The 25,077-nt window shown below is 41.2% G+C and overlaps 1 protein-coding gene across 1 annotated transcript in view; it reads right to left on the reverse strand.

Annotated features, from left to right (window-relative positions):
- The window catches only part of DNAH3 (dynein axonemal heavy chain 3), a 191,511-nt gene that overhangs the window by 108,419 nt on the left and 58,015 nt on the right, over positions 1–25,077 (reverse strand). The window contains exons 18-25 of the mRNA XM_033425952.2: positions 16,739–16,950; positions 12,647–12,738; positions 8,526–8,640; positions 5,200–5,316; positions 4,077–4,256; positions 3,262–3,398; positions 2,073–2,274; positions 347–439 (exon numbers count right to left, since the gene is read on the reverse strand). Coding sequence (XP_033281843.2) covers positions 347–439; positions 2,073–2,274; positions 3,262–3,398; positions 4,077–4,256; positions 5,200–5,316; positions 8,526–8,640; positions 12,647–12,738; positions 16,739–16,950 — 1,148 coding nt within the window. The remainder of the gene's footprint in view (positions 1–346; positions 440–2,072; positions 2,275–3,261; positions 3,399–4,076; positions 4,257–5,199; positions 5,317–8,525; positions 8,641–12,646; positions 12,739–16,738; positions 16,951–25,077) is intronic.

A 25,077-nucleotide genomic window follows, 5' to 3' on the forward strand; every position in this document is an offset into this window, starting at 1 on the left:
TGTTAAAAAAGCCTGGGGGAGGGGATGCTTAATTGGGGAGGGGCTCTAAATAAACCGCTTGCCATCAATTATTTTCACAGAAAGGACTGCCCCACAGCAAACAAAGGGTTCTGGCTCACAGGCTATGCTAGTGTCTGCTGCTTCTAACTGCAAACGTTTTATATTCAGAAATACATACTCTGCCCCAGGATTTACAGGGAAAGGAGAAAGAGGCACAGAGGGGTCAGGTGTTACTCAGCAGGAGAGGGGTGGGTTTTAGCAGAAGACAGGCTTCCATTTAACCTTGTCCCCAAAGTTCTTGTTGGTGTACCAACACCCTGGCATGTGTACCCCAATTTTCATTTACCTGGACATATGCTTCAATCCCAAGTCTAATAACTTCCTTCATACTGGCAAGCATCATCTGTTCCACCTGCTGGAGCCATCTTTCCACCATGCCCTGTGGGTTGAGACAGACAGAGAGGCAGTAACAGTTAGCCAAGCCTGGAGGGAGGGACCATGGGCAGAAGCCAGCTTTCTCTCTGGACAGGGCTGGAGGGAGGCCAAAGGTTTGCACACCTTCAAGCCAGTATTCTTTAACTATTGGTTTTACACTTATTTACTGTATTCTAAGAAGTGTATGTCTCAAAAAAGGGGCAATAGGGAGTTTTTAACATGCACTTCTTTCATATCATTTTCTGGAAGACAACTGTAAATAAAGTTATTTATGTCTCTCTCAGGAGACAAATGACACATTTACACTTCAGTTTGAGAAATAAAACATTGCCTCTGCCATATCAGTGATCAAAAGATGCTGCAGCCATCAGTGACTGCAGCCGCCACCTCCCAAAGTGAGCTGGTGAGCCCTGAGGGAACTCAGGATGAGAAAACACAGGATGCTGGTCCCAGACAGCTGAGGCGCATGTCAAAGGAATGATTTCAGTGAGCCTAGACTTTTGCATTTTCCCATCCATAGGAAAGCACTAAATTCCTTAACTTGAGATATCTGGTTTTCTTTAATTAACAATAATCTTTTGAAGTTCGGACTACCTGCCCTTTGTTGCAAAACTCCTATATATCTCCCCTCCTTGCCTCCTCCAAGCCGTTTTCTCAGGGTTACTTGAGATGCTGCCTCTCCAGCTTGAAGTCCTAAGAATGTCCGTTGAACAAAACACACCTCTTAACGTTTAGGTTGTGCATTTTTTTTTTAGTTGACAAGTTCATAAAATAAATTGCTCATTTCTAATTGAACAGTTCTAATTCTTGCATTATTCCAGTGGTCCCCAAACTTTGCTGTGCACTGGAATCATCTGGAGATCTTTAAAAATTATGGATGCCTGACTCCCACTCCCAGACATTCTGATTTAACTGGTATGGGATGCAAGCGGGGCATTTGGATGTTTTTAAAGCTCTACAGGTAATTTGAATGTGCAGCATACTATTCAGTGTTAGAATCTCAGGCAACTGTACCTGCTGACCTCAGGTGCTCGTGAGCTAGCTGGTGTCTGGTTTTAAGGTATGATCCCTGGTTGTTGCAACTTAAATGTGTGGGTGGCAAAAACGGCAAGGCAAGAGTACTTGTCTATTTCTACGCTGGGCTGCTGTCCTATTCAGCAAGAGTGGAAGTAACTTACATTTTACTCATTTGATAAGGGCACATGTATGAAAAATCTGAGTTAAATGGCATTAATTCCATGAAATATTATTGAAACACCTGCCCTTTAAACACCTTTAAAAACACCTGCCCCATCTGACCAGATCTCTTTTAAGTGGGCTCTGCTCATGGGGATTTAAACAGCATTAGTTGTTTGGATCTGATTCCTGCTGCTGCCTCCACATCAAGTTCGGTTGAAATCCTTCCACAAATTTAGGATGCCATGTGAATTGCAGTATAATCTCCATCTTAGAGATGAGCAAGTAGACTCAGAAAGATTAGTTCCCCAAAGTCACCCGTCATTAAGTTGTGTAATCTAAGTGTTCCACACCCAGGCAATCTGGAACCAGAGTCCAAATGTTTAAACAACATACAATCTGCCTCTCTCTGTTTCACTCTGTTATGACGATAAGAACCAAAAATGGGTAAGTGGAGTTACTTTGGCTTCAGCTGGGGAGATTTTCTGTTTGAATGGAACGATTTCTTTTTCTGAGCTGATCATGCCCACAATCTCCATGCTGTCTGTAAACTCCAGCTTGGCAATTCCTTCAAAGCACTTCTTCAAGTGTGGTTGAACTCGGAGGGGGTCCTTTGTCTCTGACAAGATCTCCAACAGCTCATCATTTGATAGGAAGAAGAACCTATTGCAAAGCAAAGGAAGATGGCTACTGGAATCTCTTCTAAGAGCTTCTTTTTCCAACAAGGTGATACTCCCCAACAGGTAGATGACACTCGCGTGAATGCCAGCTACTTCTAGAGTCTTATCTAAGGCCCACTCCTCTTCACCATTTTTCATCTAGGGCATAGAAGGTGGAGATGGTTTTGACTCAGAGCAAAAGAAAGGAAGAAAGCTGGTATATGTGGATTTTATATGGCTGGGAGAGAGGGGTTGCTACCAGGTGAAAGAAACCTGGATAGAGCAGTGGTTCTTAACCTTGGCTGCACTTTAGAATCATCTGCAGAGGTTATAAAAAAAAAATTCCAATGCCAAGGTTCCACTTCCCAGAGATTGTAATATAACTGATCTGGGATTGGGTCTGGGAATTTGTATTTTTAAAACTCCCAGGCGAGGGGGCTTCCCTGGTGGTGCAGTGGTTGAGAGTCCACCTGCCAGTGCAGGGGACGTGGGTTCGTGCCCTGGTCCGGGAAGATCCCACATGCCGTGGAGCAGCTGGGCCCGTGAGCCATGGCCGCTGGGCCTGTGCATCCGGAGCCTGTGCTCCGCAACGGGAGAGGCCACAACAGTGAGAGGCCCGCGCAAAAAAAAAAAAAAAAAAAAAAAAATTGCTTTCTAAGTTACACTAGCCACATTTCAAGCACTGGATAGCCACGTGTGGCTAAGGACTCAAACTGAGGTCTGTTTAACTCCAAAGTCCAGGCTCTTGAGTACTATACCCCTCTAATTGGGTATTTTACCATGCTGGTTCCATTGGTGTCTATTCAACCTCACTCTAAGTAGTGACCGTGAAGACACACCTTACCCCCGAGAGCTGTCTTTTGGGGAATGGAAAACCTAGAAAGAATATGGAATAGATGAGTAGAAGCTAACTCTCAGTATGAAAAAAATGTAATTCTACCTATATATGGGTCAAGAGGGCAACTTCAAGCAAGAGAATGATGCTGAATACCTGGGGAAAAATAGTCTCTTCTTCTCCAAGTAGTCATTCAGCCCCTTCTGGATGTCCTCCAACAGAAGGTTGGCTTCTTGAAGCCTCTCAGCCATCCGTGGTTGGTCTGCTGCCACCAGAACCCTGGTATCTTTCACCTAGGTTCCATAAAAAAAGGTGATAATCATCATGGGGTTCCCAGATCCTGAGACTGGTTATTGTAATGAGTGTGCGACCAGCCCATCAACTAATGACCCTCCTACCCTAATCACCTCCTAATCCCCCAAGGTTGACTGCTCATATAACATGACCCTCTTCCTCTGGCCATGGTTGACTGGGCTGGGGTTGGGGACCTGAAACCGACGAAGCCAATTATATTTTAACTTCTGGGATTGTGGAATTCAGACCACGACATTCTATACTAGTCTGCGCTGGTCCCTTGAACATTTGTTAAACAACTGAGTAACTGAATACAGAGAATTACCTGAATTCTAAAATTATTCTCAATCTATAAAAGCTTTATTGCATTATCGTGTAACAAATAAAATCTTATACCTCGTTAGGAATGAGAGCTAAATTATCCAAACTGCTAATAGTCACCTCCACGAAGTTGGGATTTCAAAAGGCCTCTACTTTTTATATTTCCTATTTCCATGTTTGAATTTTTAATAACAAATAACTTTTGAAATTAGAAAAAATTTATAGAGATACTGAATTTGCAAAAATCCAGTTTACTAATAGGTTTCAAGGGACACGGCTGCATTGCACAATGAGGAACATCTGTACGGCATCCCACATTCCTGATGGTGAGATGTGCTAGGTAGTAAAAAACTCACGGCTTGGGACATGAGTGATTTCCAGTAACTATCAACGATGGCAAATTTCCTGCCCTCTTCTGGCATCTGGGCTATGATGTCCTCTGAACTGAAGATTGGTTCCAGGTATAGCCAGGTGGCTTGGCATTTTAACCAGGCATCCAAAATTTCCTGCACGCGAACCAGCTTTTCTTCCCAGTTCTGCAAATTTAGCATTTCATATCTGAGTCACTAACATGCCACTCTGCATCGTAGACCCACCGACAAATGGATGCATTCACTCATTCACTTGTTCCACAAAGACTTATTGAGTGCCCACTATGTCCTGGTCACTCTTCTAGGCAAAGTGGATACAGCACTGAGAAAAAAACAAGAGTCCTTGCCCTCATAGAGTTCTTCTCCTAGTGGAATAATCATCATAATAATAACAACAACAACAGTAATATTTATAAGGCTTACTCTGTGACAAGTGATGGTCTGAGTGCTTTATGTATGTGAAACCAATTTAATCCAACAGATTTATAAGGGAGATATTATTACAAAGCTCACTTCACAGGTGCAGAAACTGACATACAACTAATTCAAGTAACTTGTCCAAGGTCACACAACTGATAAGGGGCAGAGTCAGAATTTGAACCCAGGCAGTCTGGCTCAAGTTGGTGTCCTTAGCCTATACCACTTCCACAGACAAAGAGCAAAGGAGGCCAAACCTCGTGTAATTTACATTCTAGATTACTATAGCCCATAAGGTACTTTCCATATGTATTTTGGTTTGGTGCATTCAAATAATCTCACCTTCTCTTTTAGCAGACTGTTGCAAAAGCTCAGTCTGGCAGACTGTTATAAAGGCTTACTTGGATGGTTATTGCTTTCAGTCTTTTGGTTTTTTTTCCTCATCAAGAGAAAGTGAGTTTCTTTGTTAATTGGACTTAAAAACCTTCTTCCGAGACTTCCCTGGTGGTCCAGTGGTTAAGCCTCCGCTCTTCCACTGCAGGGGGCACGAGTTGGATCCCTGGTCGGGGAACTGAGATCCCTCATGCCACACAGCCAGAAAAAAAAAAAAAAAAAAAAAAACCTTCTTGCTCCTCCAAGAAACCTGGAGCTAACAGGCCATCACAAAACATCCAACCTCATTTCCTCTTACCCGGCATTCTGTTTCTATTGGTTTGACAAATGGAGAGCCACACATGGTCTGGGTCTTTATCACGTGATCATCAAGTAGCAGTTGAATGTCATCAACTGCACACAAGATGCTTGTATCCTGTGAATAAAAATGAGCACCCCGTCAAAATCGCAAGACCTCTGCCCCACAGATTTTTATGTTGACCCTCAAAGTCCTCACAGCTCAGATCTCCACGCTTGTGGGACACTATGTCTTGTAGGAGGTGGAATTTTCTATTTTCTTCCTGGAAAATATTCTTAAAGACCTTTTTACCTCCTTTGCAGAAATCAAATACAGTCCAAGCCTAGATCTGCAACCAGCATCTGTTGAGAAGAGGAGGAGTTCTGTCCCCTTCCCTGTGTTCCTGCTTTTCTGTTCACTTGTTTTCCAGGCTCTCCCTCAGGTAGAATCAACTGCTAATCTGGTTAGGTCTAGACCTTTGGCTCCCAAACAGTGTGCCCCAGGGCACTGCAGCAAACTCACAGCAAATAACTGTGGTTATTTTAAAACAAAATACAAATGTTTTTCTTTTAATTTATATGCACTTTTTCCCAGACCTTTGTTCAGTTGATGGGACACAAATACTTAAGTTGTTTGAACCCAATTACTTCATAAATAAAGCTGTTACGTATTTCTTTTGGACTAGAGAAGGGAACCATTTAAAAAGTACTCAGATACCAACAGCACCGTGAACCAAGAAAGTTTGGGAACTTCTGACTAAATAATTATTTGGCCATATTTTCCTGGTAGTTAGGGTTACTGTGCCTTAAAGGTTAGCCCCTGTAGATGGACTTTTCCTCCTGGGCCATGTGGCAAGAAAGCTGATAAGGGTCTGTCCCTTTGTGGTAGGTCTGGTCTTTCTTGCCCTGTTTTCACTTCTTTCAAACCTACATCTGGGTGGTTAATTTGGAGCAAGGATATATTCTCTCATCCCCCTTTTACCAGCAGCTCTGCACTGACAGGTGTCCAGCTATTAATGAACTGGTACCTCGATTCCCATTTTACTGTTGACCCTTGTCTATAGCTACTTCAGTCAAAAACTCTGAAGAGTGGCCAGATGTAACTGAGCTGTTATCAGGTTCCCCAACTTAACTGCTCATCTCAGCCCCACAGCCTCTAGCAGTATCTAATCCAATCAGATTCTGTAACAGCAAGTTGCTGGGACACACGGTTGCCTGGTCTTGCTGGGAGAGGCCCCCAGTTCTCCTCCCTCCCACTGGCTTGTCTACAGTTCTTAGTCAAGAGAAATCAAGGCATCAAGACAAAAAGGAAAAGAAGTCACAAAAGGATAACATGCAGCCTGGGGGAGGGAGGAGTATGGGAGCCTTTAGGGTTTTAGTTCTCAATCCACACTGCACTTCAGAAAAACCAGGGGTGCCTTAAAAATACAGATGCTCAGGCCAGAGTGATATTGTGATTTATAATAAGAAACGTATCTTTGGTCTTTGTTGCCGGCACAGCTCCTAAAACCCTTGGAATTTCCTAAGGGATGAGAGCAATAAAGGCATCTTTTGTTTTGTTATTGAGGTGGGTTTTTAGACCACACCGAAGGTTGGGGGCTGGTTCCCAGGAGAGCCAACCCTGTGATTAGAGGGTTGGAACTTTTAGTTCTACCATCCTGACCTTCTGGGAGGGGAACAGGGATAGAGATTGAGTTCAATCACCAGTGGCCAATGTTTTAATCAACTATGCCAAAGTAATGAAGCCTCTATAAAAACACAAAAGGAGGAAGAGATATGGGAACATATGTATATGTATAACTGATTCACTTTGTTATACAGCAGAAACTAACACACCATTGTAAGGCAATTATACTCCAATAAAGATGTTAAAAAAATTAAATTAAAAAAAAAGGAGAGGGTCCAGAGAGCTTCTGAGTTGGTGAACATGTAGAGATTTGGGGAGAGTGGCATGCTCAGAGAGAGCATGGAAGCTCCACACCACTTCCCCGTAGGCATTCCATCTGGCTGTTCCTGGGTCCTATATCCTTTTATAACAATCCAGTGATCTAGTAAGTAAACTGTTTCTCTGAGTTCTAACAAATTAATTGAACCCAAGGAGGGTGACGTTGGGACCTCCAATCTGTAACTGGTCGGTCAGAAGCACAGGTGATACCCTGGGCTTGAGACTGGCATCTGAAGGGGGGTGAGGGGGTTCGCAGTCTTGTAGGACTGAGCCCTTACCCTGTGGGATCTGATGCTGTCTCCAGGTAGATAGTGTCAGAGTTGAGTGGAGTTGGAAGGCACCCAGCTGGTGTCAGAGAATTGCGTGGTAGGTAGTGTGGGAACTCCAGCCACCTACCCCAAACACACACACTTCGGAACTGAGTGACCAGAAGTGTACCAGGGTTGAAATGCACTGGTTTAAGAGCTGACGGCCTGCAGTATGTGAGTTTCTGCCTGTTGCCTCCACGATGTACAGCTCACCCAAGCAGCAAGTCCTCCTACCCATGGCCCATCCCAAGAGCAAGCCAGACCCCAGAGATGGCTGAGCAAACCCTTCAGGTTTATGCACCTCCACAGGCACTCTGTGAACTTACAAGTTGTCTACAAGCGCCAGTGATAAGAAAGTCTACAGCTTTGCTCTTCAAAATACGGTCCAGAGACCACAGCTTCAGTATTATCTGGGAGCTTGTTGGAACTGCAGAACCTCAGGCCCCAGCCGAAACCTGCTGACTCAGAACCTGCACTTTAGAAAGATTCTCAGGTGATTTCTGCACTTAATAACACTGGAGAAGTGCTAAGTATTGTCTACCTCAGGTATACTTCTGAGGGACCTGGGGTGCCCTCCCAGGGAGATGCTAATTCAGGAGGCTTGCTCAGCTCTTTTTCAACAGAAATCTTGTTGCTCTGAATCCAAAGGCCTTTCTCATTTGAAAATGCATCCCTCTATGGTGTCTGGGAAGAAGGTTGACTGGCACAGGAAGGCGGACAGGAGGAAACAATCTGACGCAAAGGCATAGTGATTATAGACAACAATACTGTATTGAAAACTTCTACGCTGCTAAGAGACTAGACCTTAATTATCCTACCACAAAAAAGGAAGGATAATTATGTGAGGTGATAGAGGTGTTAGCTAGGGTGGTAATCATACCGCAATACGTAAAACTATTACATCAACACACTGTACACTGTAAACTTACACAATGTTATATGTCAATTATATCTCAATAAAAAATTTTAAAACAGATTAGTTAGAGATCCTTCTCCTTTGAGTTCTGTTGCAGTTCTGAAACGAATCCCTTCTGTAATTTACTACATAATAAATGGGCTGCTCTCAGGGGGCCGAACAGTTGGACTGAGACTCACGGTGTCCCTGTACTTCACGAAGTTGAACGTCATGTTAGCCCAGTCTAACTTCATTTTCTCCAAGTTTTTCTCCAGAGAGTATTCCTTACTGGCAGTTGCACCAATGGGCTCCAGTCTAAAGAGAGAACACAGCGACAGTAACATCAATGGAGGAGGCCTCAAAACACATCAAAGGAGGAATTTCAGCTCAGCCATTAGAGAAATTTAAAAAGCCTTTAATTTTACTAAAATGTTTACCATCCTACTCTAATATTTACCAGCTAGCTCCAGTGTTTTGCAGGGTTTCTTTACACTTGGCGCTAGTGACTTTTTGGGCTGTGTTATGCGCTGAATTGTATCCCTCCAAAAATCATATGTTGAAGTCCTAACTAGCAGTACCTCAGAATGTGAGGTACCCTGTTTGGACATAGGGTCTTTAAAGAGGTAGTTAAGTTAAAATGAGGTCATTAGGGTGGGTCCTAATCCAACATAACTGGTGTCCTTATAAGAAGAGGAGATTAAGACACAGATACGCACAGAGGGAGGACCATGTGAGCACACAGGGAGAAGGCAGCCATCTGCAAGTCAAGGAGAGAGGCCTCAGAAGAAATCAACCCCCTGAAAACCTTGACCTTGGACTTCCAACCTCCAGAATTGTGAGAAAATAAATTTCTGTTGCTTAAGCCTATGGTATTTGTTATAGCAGCCCTAGAAAACTAATACAGGTTGGATAATTCTTTGGTGTGAAGAGCTGTCCTGTGCACTGCAGGAAGCTTAGCAGCATCCTTGGCCTCAATCCACTAGATGCCAGTAGCTGACAACCCCAGTCCCCACCTCTTGCCAGTTGTGCCAACCAAAAATGTCTCCAGCTGTTGCCAAGTGTCCCCTGGGGGTGGATACCCCCAGTTGAGAACAACTGTTTTAAGGCCATTAAAACAAGACTTCCTTTTTCCATTTTCATTTACTCCTTATTATTCCTATTTACTTCAGAATTATTATTGACTTCTTATTCAGGTCTTAGACTTTCTGTTAATTTATATGATGGCTTTTTTCCCACTCCCTGTCCCTACCTTTTAAAAAAACACTTGCTATCTTCCCGATGCACTGGGTCCATCCACCTACAGACCCTCTGTTCTATAGAAAGGGGGAGGGAGGGAGAGAAGGGGAAGATAAATTCCTTTCTTCTTGTTTCCACAGGAGAGCTGGGTACTAAATGCAGGCGTGGCTAAAAAACTGGGAAGCAAAGGTTTTGGAAGGAAAAGGAGGGATTATTCTTTCTGCCTCAGCACTGTCTTTCACTGTATCCTTGACCATCTGGTCTTTACTTTCACGTCAGGAAACTGAAGCCCAGAGGAAGCAAGTGACATGTCCAAAGCCACACACACAGCTGTGGAGTGCCAGAACCAGTTCCTCTGACTGCTAATCTGGTGTTTCTTCCTCCCCTACTATGTGCCTTCTCCTCTCTCTTTGTCAGAGGAGCAAAAGAATTGCTCACATGTGGTCAGCCAAACAGCTCAACTAAATAGAGCTGAAATCCCTCATCTGGCTTCATGTAGGGATGTAGAAGAGGCCCGGATAACGCCAGACAATGACTGATCAACACCTTAGCAGCATGGTCTTCATTCTAAATGTGACCTTCTTGGGAGACAACCAAAATGAGCGTGCATATAGAGAATAATAAAGGCAGGTGCCAATCCAGATGAGTATGAGACAAACAGGCTGGCGGTGTGGCCATGACCCAATCACTTGACAGGCTTTCGGTCCCCATCTGCTCATATCAAGCATTGTTAGTATAATTAAATAAGATAAAATGCTTGCAATGTGCCTTATAATTATGCAAATAATTGCACAGGGGAGGAATTAATGAGGTTGGGAGTCCATGAAGTATATCGAGTTGACCTTATCCAAATGTACTCAAGATGCTCACTAACTGGGGGCTGTGATAAAACTGCCTTAACTATGGGATACTGGGATACAAGGAACATCACACTTCACTAATAGGTAGTAGCTGAGAACTTAGATGTTAAATCAGTTCAGGTTACACGCCTTATCTCATAATCCTCACAATAACTCCAATCATCTAGCTACTATTATTATTTCCATTTTACAGATAAGGAGACTGGGCACATAGAGGTAAACAACTTGGCCAAGGAAACACCACTTCTAGATTTGTCACAGCTGAGCACATTGGCATGAAGCATGGCAGTGTGCTGTGTATCTGCTCAGTCTCTGTCTCCTTTGATGGGTTTATCTTTTCAGGCAGTAAAGGGTAATGGTTAAGGCTCTGAAGTTAGCTAGCCTGGGCTCGGGTCTTGGTTCTTGTGACCTCTGGATATTTGCTTAATCTCTCTAATCAATTTATTTCCTCATCTGTAAAATGTGAATAAAATTAGCTAGAATATTAGGGTGTTGTGATGGATAAGTTGGTTAATTCATATAAAATGCTCAGTGCAGCATAAGTGTTCTAGAGCTGGTATTTCTTGGGAACATCTTATTGGGGAAATTGAGGCCCTTTAATAAAATAGCATAAACCTGGTAAAAATGCATGTGTCTTGTATGATATCACTTACATGCGGAATTTTAAAAAATGGTACAAATGAACTTATTAAGAAAACAGAAATAGAGTCACAGATGTAGAAAACAACCTTATGGTTACCACTGGGGAAAGGGAAGGAGGGATAAATTGGGATATTGGGATTGACATATACACACTACTATATATAAAATAGATAACTAATAAGGACCTACTGTATAGCACAGGAAACTCTACTCAATATTCTGTAATGGCCTATGCAGAATCTAAAAAAGTATGGACACATGTATATGTATAACTGATTCACTTTGCTGTACAGCAGAAACACAACATTGTAAATCAGCTATACTCCAATAAAAATTTAAAAAAATAAAATAAAAGCCTGTGTCTGTAGACCTGCTCCTTAAAGAGGGACAGTAGTGGTGGTATTGGGGGTCATCAGAGTATTCAGGTGGCAGACAGATTTGGGGGCCTGGAAGGACCTTAGATTAGGTGCTTGCCCTGCCCCAGTATAAAGGAAGGGCTTTCAAACTCTAGCAGGCATCACTATCACCTACAGCAGCGCTGTCTATTCGAAATATAACCTGAGCCACATATGTCATTTCAAAGTTTCTGGTAGCCAATTTAACATAAGTAAAAAGAAACTATTTTATTTAACACAATAAATCCAAAATATTATCATTTCAACATACAATCAATATTTAAAATAATTAGATATTTTGCTTTTTTTCCCTCCTTAATAAGTCTTTGAAATCCAGCCTATAGTTTACACATTCAGCACATCAAATTCAGAATAGCTACATTTCAAAGGCTGAGTAGCCACACGTGGCTAGTGGCTCCTGCACTGAACAGCGCTGATATGGAGGATTTGTTTAAACCCAGATTTCAGCTTTCAATCCCCTGAATTTCTGATTCAGCAGATTGGGGTAGGGCCTGAGAATGTGCATTTCTAACAAGTTCTCAGGTGATGCTGATGCCTCTGGTCTGGGGTCACAGTCTGAGAATCTCACGTGTTGAGTGAGAACCAAACCCAGTTGCCTAACAGGGTCTCTAGTCTTAGCAATACATCTCCCTACACATCACCCTGAAGGAAGTGTGGAAAAACAAACAGGGTCCTGAGAATCTCTGGTCCTAAAAACAGCAGATCAAATAGTACAAATTCTCACATATGAACTCCAGGGGCATTTGGAGAAGGAGAGAAAGCAAATGAAGAGATCTCTCATTTGACCATATTTCATGAAATTTTAGAGCTCAGGGAGCCACTCCTGTTTGCTGCTGTTGTTTGTTTAAAGAGGAAGAAACTGAGGCCCAGGAAGGTGAAATGGTTTTGCCCAAAGTCACTGAGAGCTGGGCTTGAGGCTCAGGTTCAGAGAACTATTTAAAAAAATTTCTTTTTGAAATAAAATCTCTGACTCAATTTTCTAGTCATAATCTGACATCAACTCTGCAGCTGGAAATGAAAGCTTCTAGTCAGCAGCTAGTCAGCTGAAGTAGAGGTTACCCTAAACCAGAATGAGAAAAGCAGCCTGCTATGCGGCCATTCAGTCATACAACTGTGAGAATTCATAGACACTTTGACGAAAAAACTTTCTGAAGGGAGAAGCCTTACTTTTCAATGAATTTGCCAAATCCAAATTCCAGCATATTTGAGAGGCAAGTCGTTTCAGTGGGCTTTACTTCATAGCCGACAATCTCACTAATCTGCAAAGAGAAAAACAAGTGTGTATTGTCCAAGGCAGTGTTGTCCAGTAGACTTTCTGTGATGACTGAAATGTTCTATATCTGTGCTGTCTCGTGCAGGAGCCACCAGTCACATTCAGCTGTTGAGCACTGGAAAGGTGGCTAGTGTGACTGAGGAACTGATTTTCAAATTTTATTTAATTTTACTTAATTTATATTTAAATAGCTACGTGTAGCTAGTGGCTGCTGAATTGGACAGCGCAGGTCTAAGGTTTTGGGCGGTGGCCTAGGGCCCACCCTGCATTGTGTCTGGTTTGCTGGGGGTTGTTCTCCCACCAGGAATTGGCATAATGCAAACTTGTGGGCACCTTAGAGGCTCACAACCAGGTCTGGTTTGTTTCTGTGCTCCCAGGGCTGACTGCAAAACCTGGTCCATGACAGAAGCTGCTGTAAGCATTTGCTGAATAAAAGGAGGAAGTCTATTAGCTAGATGACTCCCCCACCAAAATCTTCCTTTCCAACCCAGTGTACTAACTTGTTGGAAATATTAGCACCTGTGCCCATTCCTTTGGTGTAAATATTACCCCAACCTTATCTTTTAAGTGAAAATATCCCTGTGAAAGTTCTTTGATGAAGTCTCTGATGGCTTTGAACATTTTTCTCAGGGACTGAGAGATCTGGGCAGTACGAGGGTTATGTGTGCTCAAGAAGAGCACAGGGGTTAACGGGAATGAGGCTCTGTAAAAAAACCTCACCTACTGCCCAGTTTTGTCTCTGTCCAGCTCCAGCAGGACTAAAGAATGTCAGAGCAGGAAGAGACATGAAAATCACATCATGTTCTGTCTTATTCAGCCCTGTGTCCCTGGGGCCTGATAGGCAGTAGGCATCAATAAGCACTTGTGGAGTGAAAGCATGAGTGAACCAGCTAATTCAAACAGATGCCAATCTGGGTTCTGAGGTCACCTGGAGGACCACTGAGGTAATGGAAATAATAAAAGTAATTAACATTTATTGAGGGCTTATTATGTGGTAGGTTGGTTTTAAGAGCTTTATGTACTTATTTCATCCTCCCAACATGGTGAGGAAGGTACTGGTATATTATTACTCCCATTTTACATGCAAGGAAACTGAGACAAAGAAATTAAGTTTATGATCATCTAGCTAATAGACCATAACAGCCATTGCAGAATTGGGACTTGTATCTGATTCTGACTCCAAAGCTCTCATCCATCATATGCTAGTGTTTCCTGCAGGTCTTCTATGTATAATTGTGCAGATTATATACTGCATAACTCTAGAAAGTACAATTCCCACTGTCGTGCACAAAAATAGCATTCCCTAGAGCATAAACTGCACAATTATTCCTGGTGGCCCAGGGCTCTCATTTATTCTCTAATACCTGCAAGTATGGCTTAGAACAACACACTATCTCTAGGATTAAATGACATAACTGTGTAAAGCACTTGACACAGTAAATACTTGGCCTATGGAAGCACTCAGAGATCTGTAGTTTTATTTTTTAAATTGCTTTTGTCAAGTATAGAGATTAACAGGCATCTGATCTAATTCTAAGAAACTGAAGTTATGCTGTCCAATATGTAGCCACTAACCCCTTGTAGCTATTGAGAACTTGAAATGCAACTAGTTCATATCAAAATGTGCTGTAGGTAAAGGCACACCATATTTCAAAGACTTAGTATGAAAACTGTAATGTAAAAGGTCACATTAACATTTTTATACTGATTACTTATTGAACTGATAGTGATTTTGATATGTTTGGTTAAATCTAGTCATACAGTTTATTTCACCTTTTTTATACTTTAAAAAATGTGGCTACTAGAAACTTTAAAATTATACATATGTTCATAGTATATTTCCACTGGGCAGCAGTGTCCTAGAGGCCAGCTTTGGTGCATATCAGTACAGTGTTACCTTGTTCCATCTTGTTTTACACCACAGTAGCAATAAAGTCTATGTCTCAAATACGGAGGCTAGCCTTTCCTGCTTAAGTTCTGAGAAACGGTCAGAAATCTCAACACAACCACCTCATGACCCCAGAAGATCCATTTTGTAGTCTTGAGAGCTACAGGTGGTTTAGCCTACAGAGCCCCCCTGCCGGAGCCAAATCTGTGCACAGGGATCTCCTGAGTTAGGCATTAGAACTGAGAATGCTTCCCCAAGCCTGGGGCTGTCACTGGGCGGGCTTGTTGTGTGACCTACAGTACAGGCAGAAATGGGCTCTGAGTCGGGGCAACCCTGAGGGTACCTTGTGGCCTTTGTCCTTTCTGAGCTTATCTTCAACTATTTAGCCCATTGAGATTCCACTGCAGGTGCTCTTTACTCAGGAGCCACCTTACCTCTTGCCTATAGTTAAGTGGAATATAGCACATTCCATTCTTATCTACAGCTCACTGCCCCCTACTGTCCACTCCCTCTCTCTGACCTGATATTTCTTGCCCCCTTTTCACACATCAAGGCTGAGTCAAAAACACCTAGCTTCCAATTCTCTTCCCCACCCCTCACTGGCCACGTGACAATTTATTGTCCCTACTTCAAAGGGTTGTTGGGAGGATGAAATGAGAGAATCTGCATAAAGTATATAACAGTACCCAGTACAAAGTTGGTACTCCATACACTTTAGCTATTATTGTTATTATTATTTTAATTCCAGGGAATTTTTTCCCCCAATCTGTCCATCTAAGGGGCCTATAAATGAGAATTATTAATGTCTAGGAATGGTTGGGATTTTTAAAGTGCCCCTGTCTGAGAATGCTGTCATCACAGGGGGAGCACCAGATGGAGGGGATGGCTTTCTGAGCACCCCTAGAGCACTGCTTAAATGCCATTGATGAGGACACTTTCTAAAATGTCATCTCATGGAGAGACCTAGCACTGCTGGAGGGCACCTGTCTACCTAACTCTCTAAATGGTCAAAGCTCTAGTCAGGCTAGCTGCCCAGGGAGAGGCACCCTATGAGTACCAAGTGAGGGCAGCTGCCGCTGTGCAGATCCCTCTGCTGGGGCAGCTCAAGACCCCAAGTCTACCAGATGACCTTTGCTCTGACTTCTTTCCATCTTTGCTTAAGTCTTTAAGCAAATTTCAAGGCTTTCTGGGAAATTGAAAGCAGCTCCTCTCTACAGAAAAATCTTGAATCTCTCATGTACCAAGATCTCTGCTGTCCCAGGGAGATCAAAATACTCCTAACAGTTATGCTCTCAGACTGAGTCCTTCTAGAGACAATGTCCTCTTGTGCATGGTTCCCAGGGAGAGAATTTCAGGCCCAGTCAGAGAGCAATTTGCCTACGGAGAGCCAGTCTCTTCTTCACCTCCACAAAGAGCAATTCCCTGGTAGAAGATGTTTCAAGGCCATTGCTAGCTCTTGAATGTGACAATTATTTTAGAAACACAGTGAGTTTTCTTTCTTCTGTTTAGTATCATACTACATTTATCATCCTCACATTTGGTTGCTTATAAAAATCCCATCATTTTTAGGGAGAATATTTATTATCCTCATTTATAGACCCAAAGGGCTGAAAAAAGAGGGCAAAATTACTTCTGAATATAGCCTGCTGGTTGAGGAAGCTGAAGTAGGAATCATCTGGCATTGTTAGGAGCCCCCAGGGATAAATGTGACTTTCTCTTTTGTGTAGCCTAGGTTAAGGAACAAATACAGGCCCCTCCCATTGTAATGTAACACCCTAATCACCTTTTAGGACACTGAACAGCCATTTGCTTAGGAAAGCAGATTAGGAGAGCCTTTGTGGCCACTGGCTGGAACAATACTCAACCACCAGCAATGGGGTCCCCAAAGAAAAGGATCGGCCTGTTTATGTGGCGAGGCAGGAAGTTACTCCCTTCCTTCAAAAGGCTATCATCCCCTTTACTACTCCCTTGGCCTCAAGTAGATTCTCCTTTTAGAAAGAAGAAGCTTGACCCGTTAAATGGTTTCTGCCTTCCAAAGGGCTACCAGGACCAGGGCTGGGCTGGGCTGGGCTGGCTGGGGGTGGGCGGTGACAGGGACCTGCTGCCAGTGCCGGTCTTTCACTCCTGGGTTGCAGGAAATGCTGAGGATAGGGATGTGCTGCTTGAATTTATCAATCTTGATTTTCAAATTCTCTGCTAAGCGCCTGGGTGCAGGCACATCAGCTAAGGTCTTGGTCAATTTATATATCGTCCTCCACATATTCCCTATTTGCTCTGCGATTTCCTCAGCATTCAGTAACAAGAGGGGTCCTGAAATAGAAAAGATGGGGTGAGGGAAAGGTCAGATCACCAAGTAGTGTTAGTCACATGTACCTTTAATTCCCTGAATTTAGAATTGTGTCTACGGTATGGATATTGGAACAAGCACAGGCTTTAGAGTTGGGTCTGAAACCTCTACTTAGCCAGTGAAGCCTTGGGGATACTGACTGAACTTTTCTAAGCCTCAGCAGTCTCACCTGTGACACAGGGGTAATACTGGATACCTTGGAGGGTGACTGTAAAAACTACATGAGATAAGGAAAGTGGCTAACATATTGCCTGGCATACAATGCAAGAGTAGTTAGGGAATCAGTTGTTAGTATAAGTTATAGATGCTATTATAGAAGTACCAAAAGGTGCTTCACAAATGCTGTGAAATATTAACAACTGGGGAATGTGGATGAATAGGGACATAGGAGTTAACTGTACAGTTCTGACAGCTTTTATGTAAGTCTGAAATTATTTAAAAATAGATTATCTTTAAAACAGAAAATGACATCTCATTTATTAAAAAAAAAAAAAACTTCACCAAAACATTAATTCTCTTCTCCTCCTTTTCTTTTACAGGTATCTTTTAGCATTTGGGTTTTCACATTCAGTCTTTCCACGCTGCTGCTTCCTTCCACTTTGTTATTTCAAATTAGTATTAACTCTTGCATTATGATGTTGCTAATTAACTCAAAAACGCTTTTCTTTCAGGGCTGCCAAGACTAAAAATAGATTCATTCATATAGCTTCATTAATTAATAACATGCTTTACCAACCTAACATTTTTTAAGTAATCAAATATTAAAATTTTTTAAAAAGAAAAGAAGGGCTTCCCTGGTGGCGCAGTGGTTGAGAGTCCACCTGCCGGTGCAGGGGACATGGGTTCGTGCCCCGGTCCGGGAGGATCCCATATGCTACGGAGCGGCTGGGCCCGTGAGCCATGGCCGCTGAGCCTGCGCGTCTGGAGCCTGTGCTCCGCAACGGGAGAGGCCACAGCAGTGAGGGGCCCGCATACCGCAAAAAAAAAAAAAAAAAAAAGAAGAAGAAAAGAAATATGTATGACTTCCATACAATATATAAAAAGAATAATACACCATGTCCACGTGGGGTTTATTGGCGGAATGCAAGGCTGATTTAATATTTGAAAATCAAGCAATGTAATATAGTCGAAAGAAGGAAAATCACATAATGTAAATTGATGCAGCAAAAGCATCTGACGAAATCCAATATCCATTCATGATAAAAATCTATAAACAAACTAGGAATACAAGAGAACTTCCTCAGTCTGATAAAGGGCACCCTATAAAAACCTACACTGACATTACATTTTTGTATGTGTTAAATACATACAGCTTTTTATATGCTAATCATACCAAAAAAGTGGTTTAAAAAAATAAAAGCAAAAAACCCATTATACTTAATGGTGAAAGATGGAATACTTTCTCCCTGAGATCAGAAACAAGGCAAGGATTTTTATTCTCATAACTCAATTAAGAGGAAGACAGCTGGAAAAATCCCAAAATACTTGGAAATTAAGCTACATACTTCTTAATAACACATGAGTCAAAGAAGAAATATCAAGAGAAATTAAAAAATATTTTGAGCTAAATGAAAATAAAAATTAACATCAAAAGCTGTGGGATGTCACAGCCAATATAATACTCAATGGTGAAAAGCTGAAAGCATTCCTGCTAAAATCCAGAAGACAAAGATGCCCACTCTCATCACTTCTATCCAACATAGTATTGGAAGTCCTAGGCACAGGAATCAGACAAGAAAAAGAAATAAAAGGTATCCAGACTGGAAGCAAAGAGGTAAAATTGTCATTGTATGCAGATGACATGATACTCTATATAGAAAACCCTGAGGATTCCACTCAAAAACTACTAGAACTGATAAACGAATTCAGCAAGGTAGCAGGATACAAGAATAACATACAGAAATTGGTTGCATTTCTTTACACTAACAATGAAATATCAGGAAGGGAATGTAAAAAAAAAAAATCCCTTTTAAAATCGCATCCAAAAAAATAAAATACAGTAAGTCCCCTACATACGAACCTTCAAGTTGCGAACTTTCAAAGATGCAAATGTGCATTTGCATGTCCAATCACGTAAGTCAGTTCACGTGTCTGGCATATATTGTCACGTGCGTGCATCTTCTACAAGTGGTTGTGCTTTTGTGTACCTTACTGTACAGTACTGTAGACAGTACAGTAGTACAGGATCACTGGATCATTTTTTCAAGTGGGTAGATAGAATTGAATCCAGCAAGGAACCAGAACCTGTGCCATCAGCGTCAGGCGTGAGTGACATTGCAGCTCGCCCTCCACCTCCTATTGCTGAGGATCCTTCAGCTCTACCATCTCCCACCTCCTCTCCCTCCTCCAGTCAGTAACTCTTCTTGCCTGTTCAGTCAGTGCCAGCGCCTGTATGCCAGCTGTTGTACTGTACTACTGTACTTTTCAAGGTACTGTACTGTAAGATTTAAAATGTTTTCTTTGTTTTTTGTGTTTGTTTGTTATGTATTATTTGTGTGAAAAGTATTATAAACCTATTACAGTACAGTACTATGTAGCCGATTGTGTTAGTTGGGTACCTAGGCTAACTTTGTTGGACATACGAACAAATTGGATTTACGAACGAGCTCTCAGAACACAGCTCGTTCATATGTAGGGGACTTACTGTATGTAGGAATAAACCTGAGCAAGGAGGTGAGAGACTGAGAACTATAGAACATTAATAAAGGAAACTGAAGATGATTCAAAGAAATGGAAAGATATCCCATGCTCTTAGACTGGAAGAATTAATACTGTTAAAATGGCCATACTACCCAAAGCAATCTATACATTTAATGTGATCCCTATCAAATTACCCATGACTTTTTTCACAGAACTAGAACAAATAATCCTAAAATTTATATAGAACCATAAAAGATCCAGAATTGCCAAAGCAATCCTGAGGAAAAGAACAAAGCAAGCGGCATAACCCTCCCAGACTTCAGACAATACTACAAAGCTGCAGTAATGAAAACAGCGTGATTATTGGCACAGAAACAGACATATGGAATGGAACAGAATAGATGGCCCAAAAATAAACCCACACACCTACAGTTAATTAATCTTCAACAAAGGAGGCAAGAATATACAATGGAAAAAAAGACAGTCACTTCAGCAAGTGGTGTTGGGAAAGTTGCACAGCCACATGTAAATCAATGAAGTTAGAACACACCCTTACACCATACACAAAAATAAACTCAAAATGGATTAAAGGCTTAATATAAGACATGACACCATAAAACTCCTAGAAGAGAACATAGGCAAAACATTCTCTGACAGAAATCGTACCAATATTTTCTTAGGTCAGTCTCCAAAGGCAATAGAAATAAAAGCAAAAATAAACAAATGGGACCTAATCAAACTTATAAGTTTTTGTATGGCAAGGGAAACCATAAACAACATGAATGACTGACAAGGGCTTAATTTCCAAAACATACAAACAGCTCATACAACTCAAAAACAAAAAACCAGGGCTTCCCTGGTGGCTCAGTGGTTGAGAGTCCTCCTGCCGATGCAGGGGATGCGGGTTCGTGCCCCGGTCTGGGAGGATCCCACATGCTGCGGAGAGGCTGGGCCTGTGAGCCATGGCCGCTGAGCCTGCGTGTCCGGAGCCTGTGCTCCGCAACGGGAGAGGCCACAACAGTGAGAGGCCCGTGTACCGCAAAAAACAAACAAACAAAAAACCAAACAACCCAATCAAAAAATGGGCAGAAGCACTAAATAGATATTTCTCCAAAGAAGACATACAGATGGCCGAAAAGCACATGAAAAGATGCTCAATACAGCTAATTATTAGAGGACTGCAAATCAAAACTACGATGAGGTACCACCTCACTGGTCAGAATGGCCATCATTAAAAAATCTACAAATAATAAATGCTGGAGAAAAGGGAACCCTCCTACATTGTTGGTGGGAATGTAAACTGGGGCAGCCACTATGGAAAACAATATGGAGACTCCTCAAAAAACTAAAAACAGAGTTGTCATATGATCCAGCAATCCCATTCCTGGGCATATATCCAGACAAAACTATAATTCAAAAAGATACATGCATGGCTTCCCTGGTGGCACAGTGGTTAAGAATCCACCTGCTGATGCAGGGGACACAGGTTCTAACCCTGGTCCAGGAAGATTTCACATGCTGTAGAGCAACAAAGCCTGTGCACCACAACTACTGAGCCTGTGCTCTAGAGGACATGAGCCACAACTACTGAGCCCATGTGCCACAACTACTGAAGCCTGCGTGCCTAGAGCCCATGCTCCGCAACAACAGAAACCACTGCAATGAGAAGGCTGCACACCGCGACAAAGAGTAACCCCCACTTGCTGCAACTAGGGAAAGCCCATGCACAGCAACGAAGACCCAAAGCAGCCAAAATAATTAATTGATTGATTGATTGATTAATTAATTTTAAAAAAGATACAGGTACCCCCATGTTCATAGCAGCAGTATTCACAATAGCCAAGACATGGAAAAAACCTAAATGTCCATCAACAGATGAATGGATAAAGAAGACGTGGTACATATACACAATGCAATATTATTCAGCCATAAAAAAGAATGAAATAATGCAATTTGCAGCAATATGGATGGACCTAGAGATTATCATAGTAAATGAAGTAAGTCAGAAAGAGAAAGACAAATACCACATGATATCACTTTTATGTAGAATCTAAAGTATGACACAAATGAACTTATCTACAAAACAGAAACAGACTCACAGACATAGGGAACAGACTTGTGGTTGCTATGGGGGAGGGTGGTGAGGGAGGGATGGATTGGGAGTTTGGGATTAACAGATGCAAACTATTATACATAGAATAGATAAACAACAAGGTCCTACTGTATAGCACAGGGAACTATATACAATATCCTGTAATAAACCATAATGAAAAAGAATATGAAAAAGAATGTTATATATAACTGAATCATTTTGCTGTACAGCAGAAATTAATGTAACATTGTAAATCATCTATACACCAATAAAATAAATTTTTAAAAAGTTGTGGGATATAGGGAAAGAAGTATTTAGAGGGAAATTTATAGCATTGAATATATATATTAGAAAAGACCTAAAATCAATAATCTATGCTTCCATTTTAGGAAACTATTAAAAAAGAGCATATTAAATCCAAAGTAAGGGCTTCGCTGGTGGTGCAGTGGTTAAGAATCTGTCTGCCAGTGCAGGGGACACGGGTTCAAGTCCTGGTCTGGGAAGATCCCACATGTTGCAGAGCAACTAAGCCCGTACGCCACAACTACTGAGCCTGCACTCTAGAGCCCACGAGCCACAACTACTAAAGTGCACGCACCTAGAGCCTGTGCTCCACAACAAGAGAAGCCACCACAATAAGAAGCCTGTGTACCACAACGAAAGAGTAGCCCCCACTCGCCGCAACTACAGAAAGCCCGCGCACAGCAACAAAGACCCAACGCAGCCAAAAATAAATAAATAAATAAATTTATTTTTAAAAAATAATAATAAAAAAATAATAAATCCAAAGTAAGCAGAAGAAAAGAAATAATAAAACGAAAACCTGGTTCTTTTCAAAGATCAATAAAATTGATAAATAGCTAGCTAGGCTAACAAAGAAAAAAGAAAAGACACAAATTACTGACATCAGAAATGAAAGAGGAGACATCATTGTACATCTCATGGACATTAAAAGGATAATAAAAGAAGACCATGAAATACTCTATGATCACAAATTTGATAACCTAGATTAAACAGACCAATTCCTTGAAAGATACAATTTGCAAAATTCACACAAGGAGAAACAATCTGAATTGGCCTATATTTATTTAAGAAATTGAATCAATAATTAATAACTTTCCAAAACAGAAAGCATCAGGCCCAGATGACGGTGAATTCTGCCAAACATTTAAGAAAGGAAAAATACCAATTTTTGTACAATCTCTTCCAGGAGACAGAAGAAGAAATACTTCCTAACTCATTCTATGAGGCCAGCACTATCCTAATATCAAAACCAGACAAAGACATTACAAGAAAAGAAAACTAAAGACCAATATCTCTCATGAACATAGATGCAAGAATCCTCAACAAAATGTTAGCAAATTGAATCCACCTATATATATATTATATATTAACATATATATATATATATATATATATAAAATTATACACCACAGTCAATTGGGACTTATTCCTCGCATGTAAAGTTGTTTCAATGTTTGAAAATCAATTAATATAATTCATCACATCAACAGGCAATTGAAGAAAAATCACATGATCATATCAATAGATTCAGAAAAAGCATCTGAAAAAATCCAATACCCATTCATAATAAAAACTCTCAGCAAATAAGGGATAGAGGAGAAATCCCTCAACTTGATAAAGAACATCAGAGGAGAAATCCCTCAACTTGATAAAGAACATCTACAAAAACCTACAGCTAATATCATACTTAATGGTAAGAAACTAGAATCTTTCCTGCTAAGATGAGGAACACAGCAAGAATGTCCCCTCTCACCACTCCTTTTTCAACAGCATTCTGTGGTAGTCCTAGATAATGCAACATGACAAGAATAGAAAATAAAAGGTATACAGACTGGGGAAGAAGACATAAAACTTTGTTTGCAGGTGACAGAATCACTTACATAGAAAATATGAAAGAACCAACAGCAAAAAGAAACCTCCTGAAACTAATTCACAGTTATAGCAAGGTTGCAGTATACATGGTTAATACACAAAAGTTAATTGCTTTCCTATATATTATTAATGAACAGTGGATTTGAAATTAAAACCATATCCATTTACATTAGCACCCCCAAAATTGAAATACTTAGGTGTAAATCTGACAAAATATGTACAATGTCTATATAAGGAAAACTACAAAACTCTAATGAAAGAAATCAAAGAAGAAAATAAATGGAGAAAAATTTAATATTCATGGATAAGAAGATTCAATATTGTCAAGATGTCAGTTCTTTCCAACTTGATCTATAGATTCAACACAATCCCAACTAAAATCCCAACAAGTTTTTTTTTAGATACTGACAAACTGATTCTAAAGTTTATATGGAGACATAAAAGACCCAGAATAGCCAATATAATATTAAAGGAGAAAAATAAAGTTGGGGGACTGACACTATCCAGCTTCAAGACTTACCACATAGCTACAATAATCAAATGTGGTATTGACAAAAGAATAGACATATAGGTCAATGGAACAGAAGAGAGAGCCCAGAAATAAGATCCACAATAGTCGACTGATCTTTCACAAAGGAGCAAAGGCAATACAATGGAGAAATGAAACTTTCCAACAAATAGTTTTAGAACAACTGGATATCCACATGCAAAAAAATGAATGTAGAGGGACTTCCCTAGTGTCGCAGTGGTTGAGAATCTGCCTGCCAATGCAGGGGACACGGGTTCGATCCCTGGTCCGGGAGGATCCCACATGCCATGGAGCAACAAAGCCCGTGTGCCACAACTACTGAGCCTGTGCTCTAGGGCCCGCATGCTGCAACTACTGAGCCTGCACACCACAACTACTGAAGCCCACATGCCTAGAGCCTGTGCTCCACAACAAGAGAAGCCACTGCAATGAGAAGCCCGCACACTGCAATGAAGAGTAGCCCCCACTCGCCACAACTAGAGAAAGCCCGCATGCAGCAACGAAGACCCAATGCAGCCAAAAAAAAAAAAAAAAAAAAAAGAATGTAGATGGAGACTGTACATCCTTGACAAAAGTTAATCAAAAATTAATCAAAATGGATCATGGACTTAAATGTAAAATGCAAAACTATAAAACTTCTAGAAGATAACATAGCAGAAAAATCTAGATGACCTTGGGTTTGGTGATAAATTTTTAGATACAATGCTAAACCTAGGAAAGAAATGACAAACTAGACTTTATTAAAATTAAAAACTTCTGCTTTGTGAAAGACACTGTCAAAAGACTGAAAAGACAGGCCAAAGACTAGTAGAAAAAATTGCAAAAGACATATCTGATAAAGGATTGCTGTCCAAAATATATAAAGAACTCTTAAAACTCAACAGTAAGAAAACAAACTTAATTTAAAAATGGGCAAACCCCCTCCCCCAACCC

Source organism: Orcinus orca, chromosome 16, assembly GCF_937001465.1.
Source record: "Orcinus orca chromosome 16, mOrcOrc1.1, whole genome shotgun sequence".
NCBI classification, from domain to species: domain Eukaryota; kingdom Metazoa; phylum Chordata; class Mammalia; order Artiodactyla; family Delphinidae; genus Orcinus; species Orcinus orca.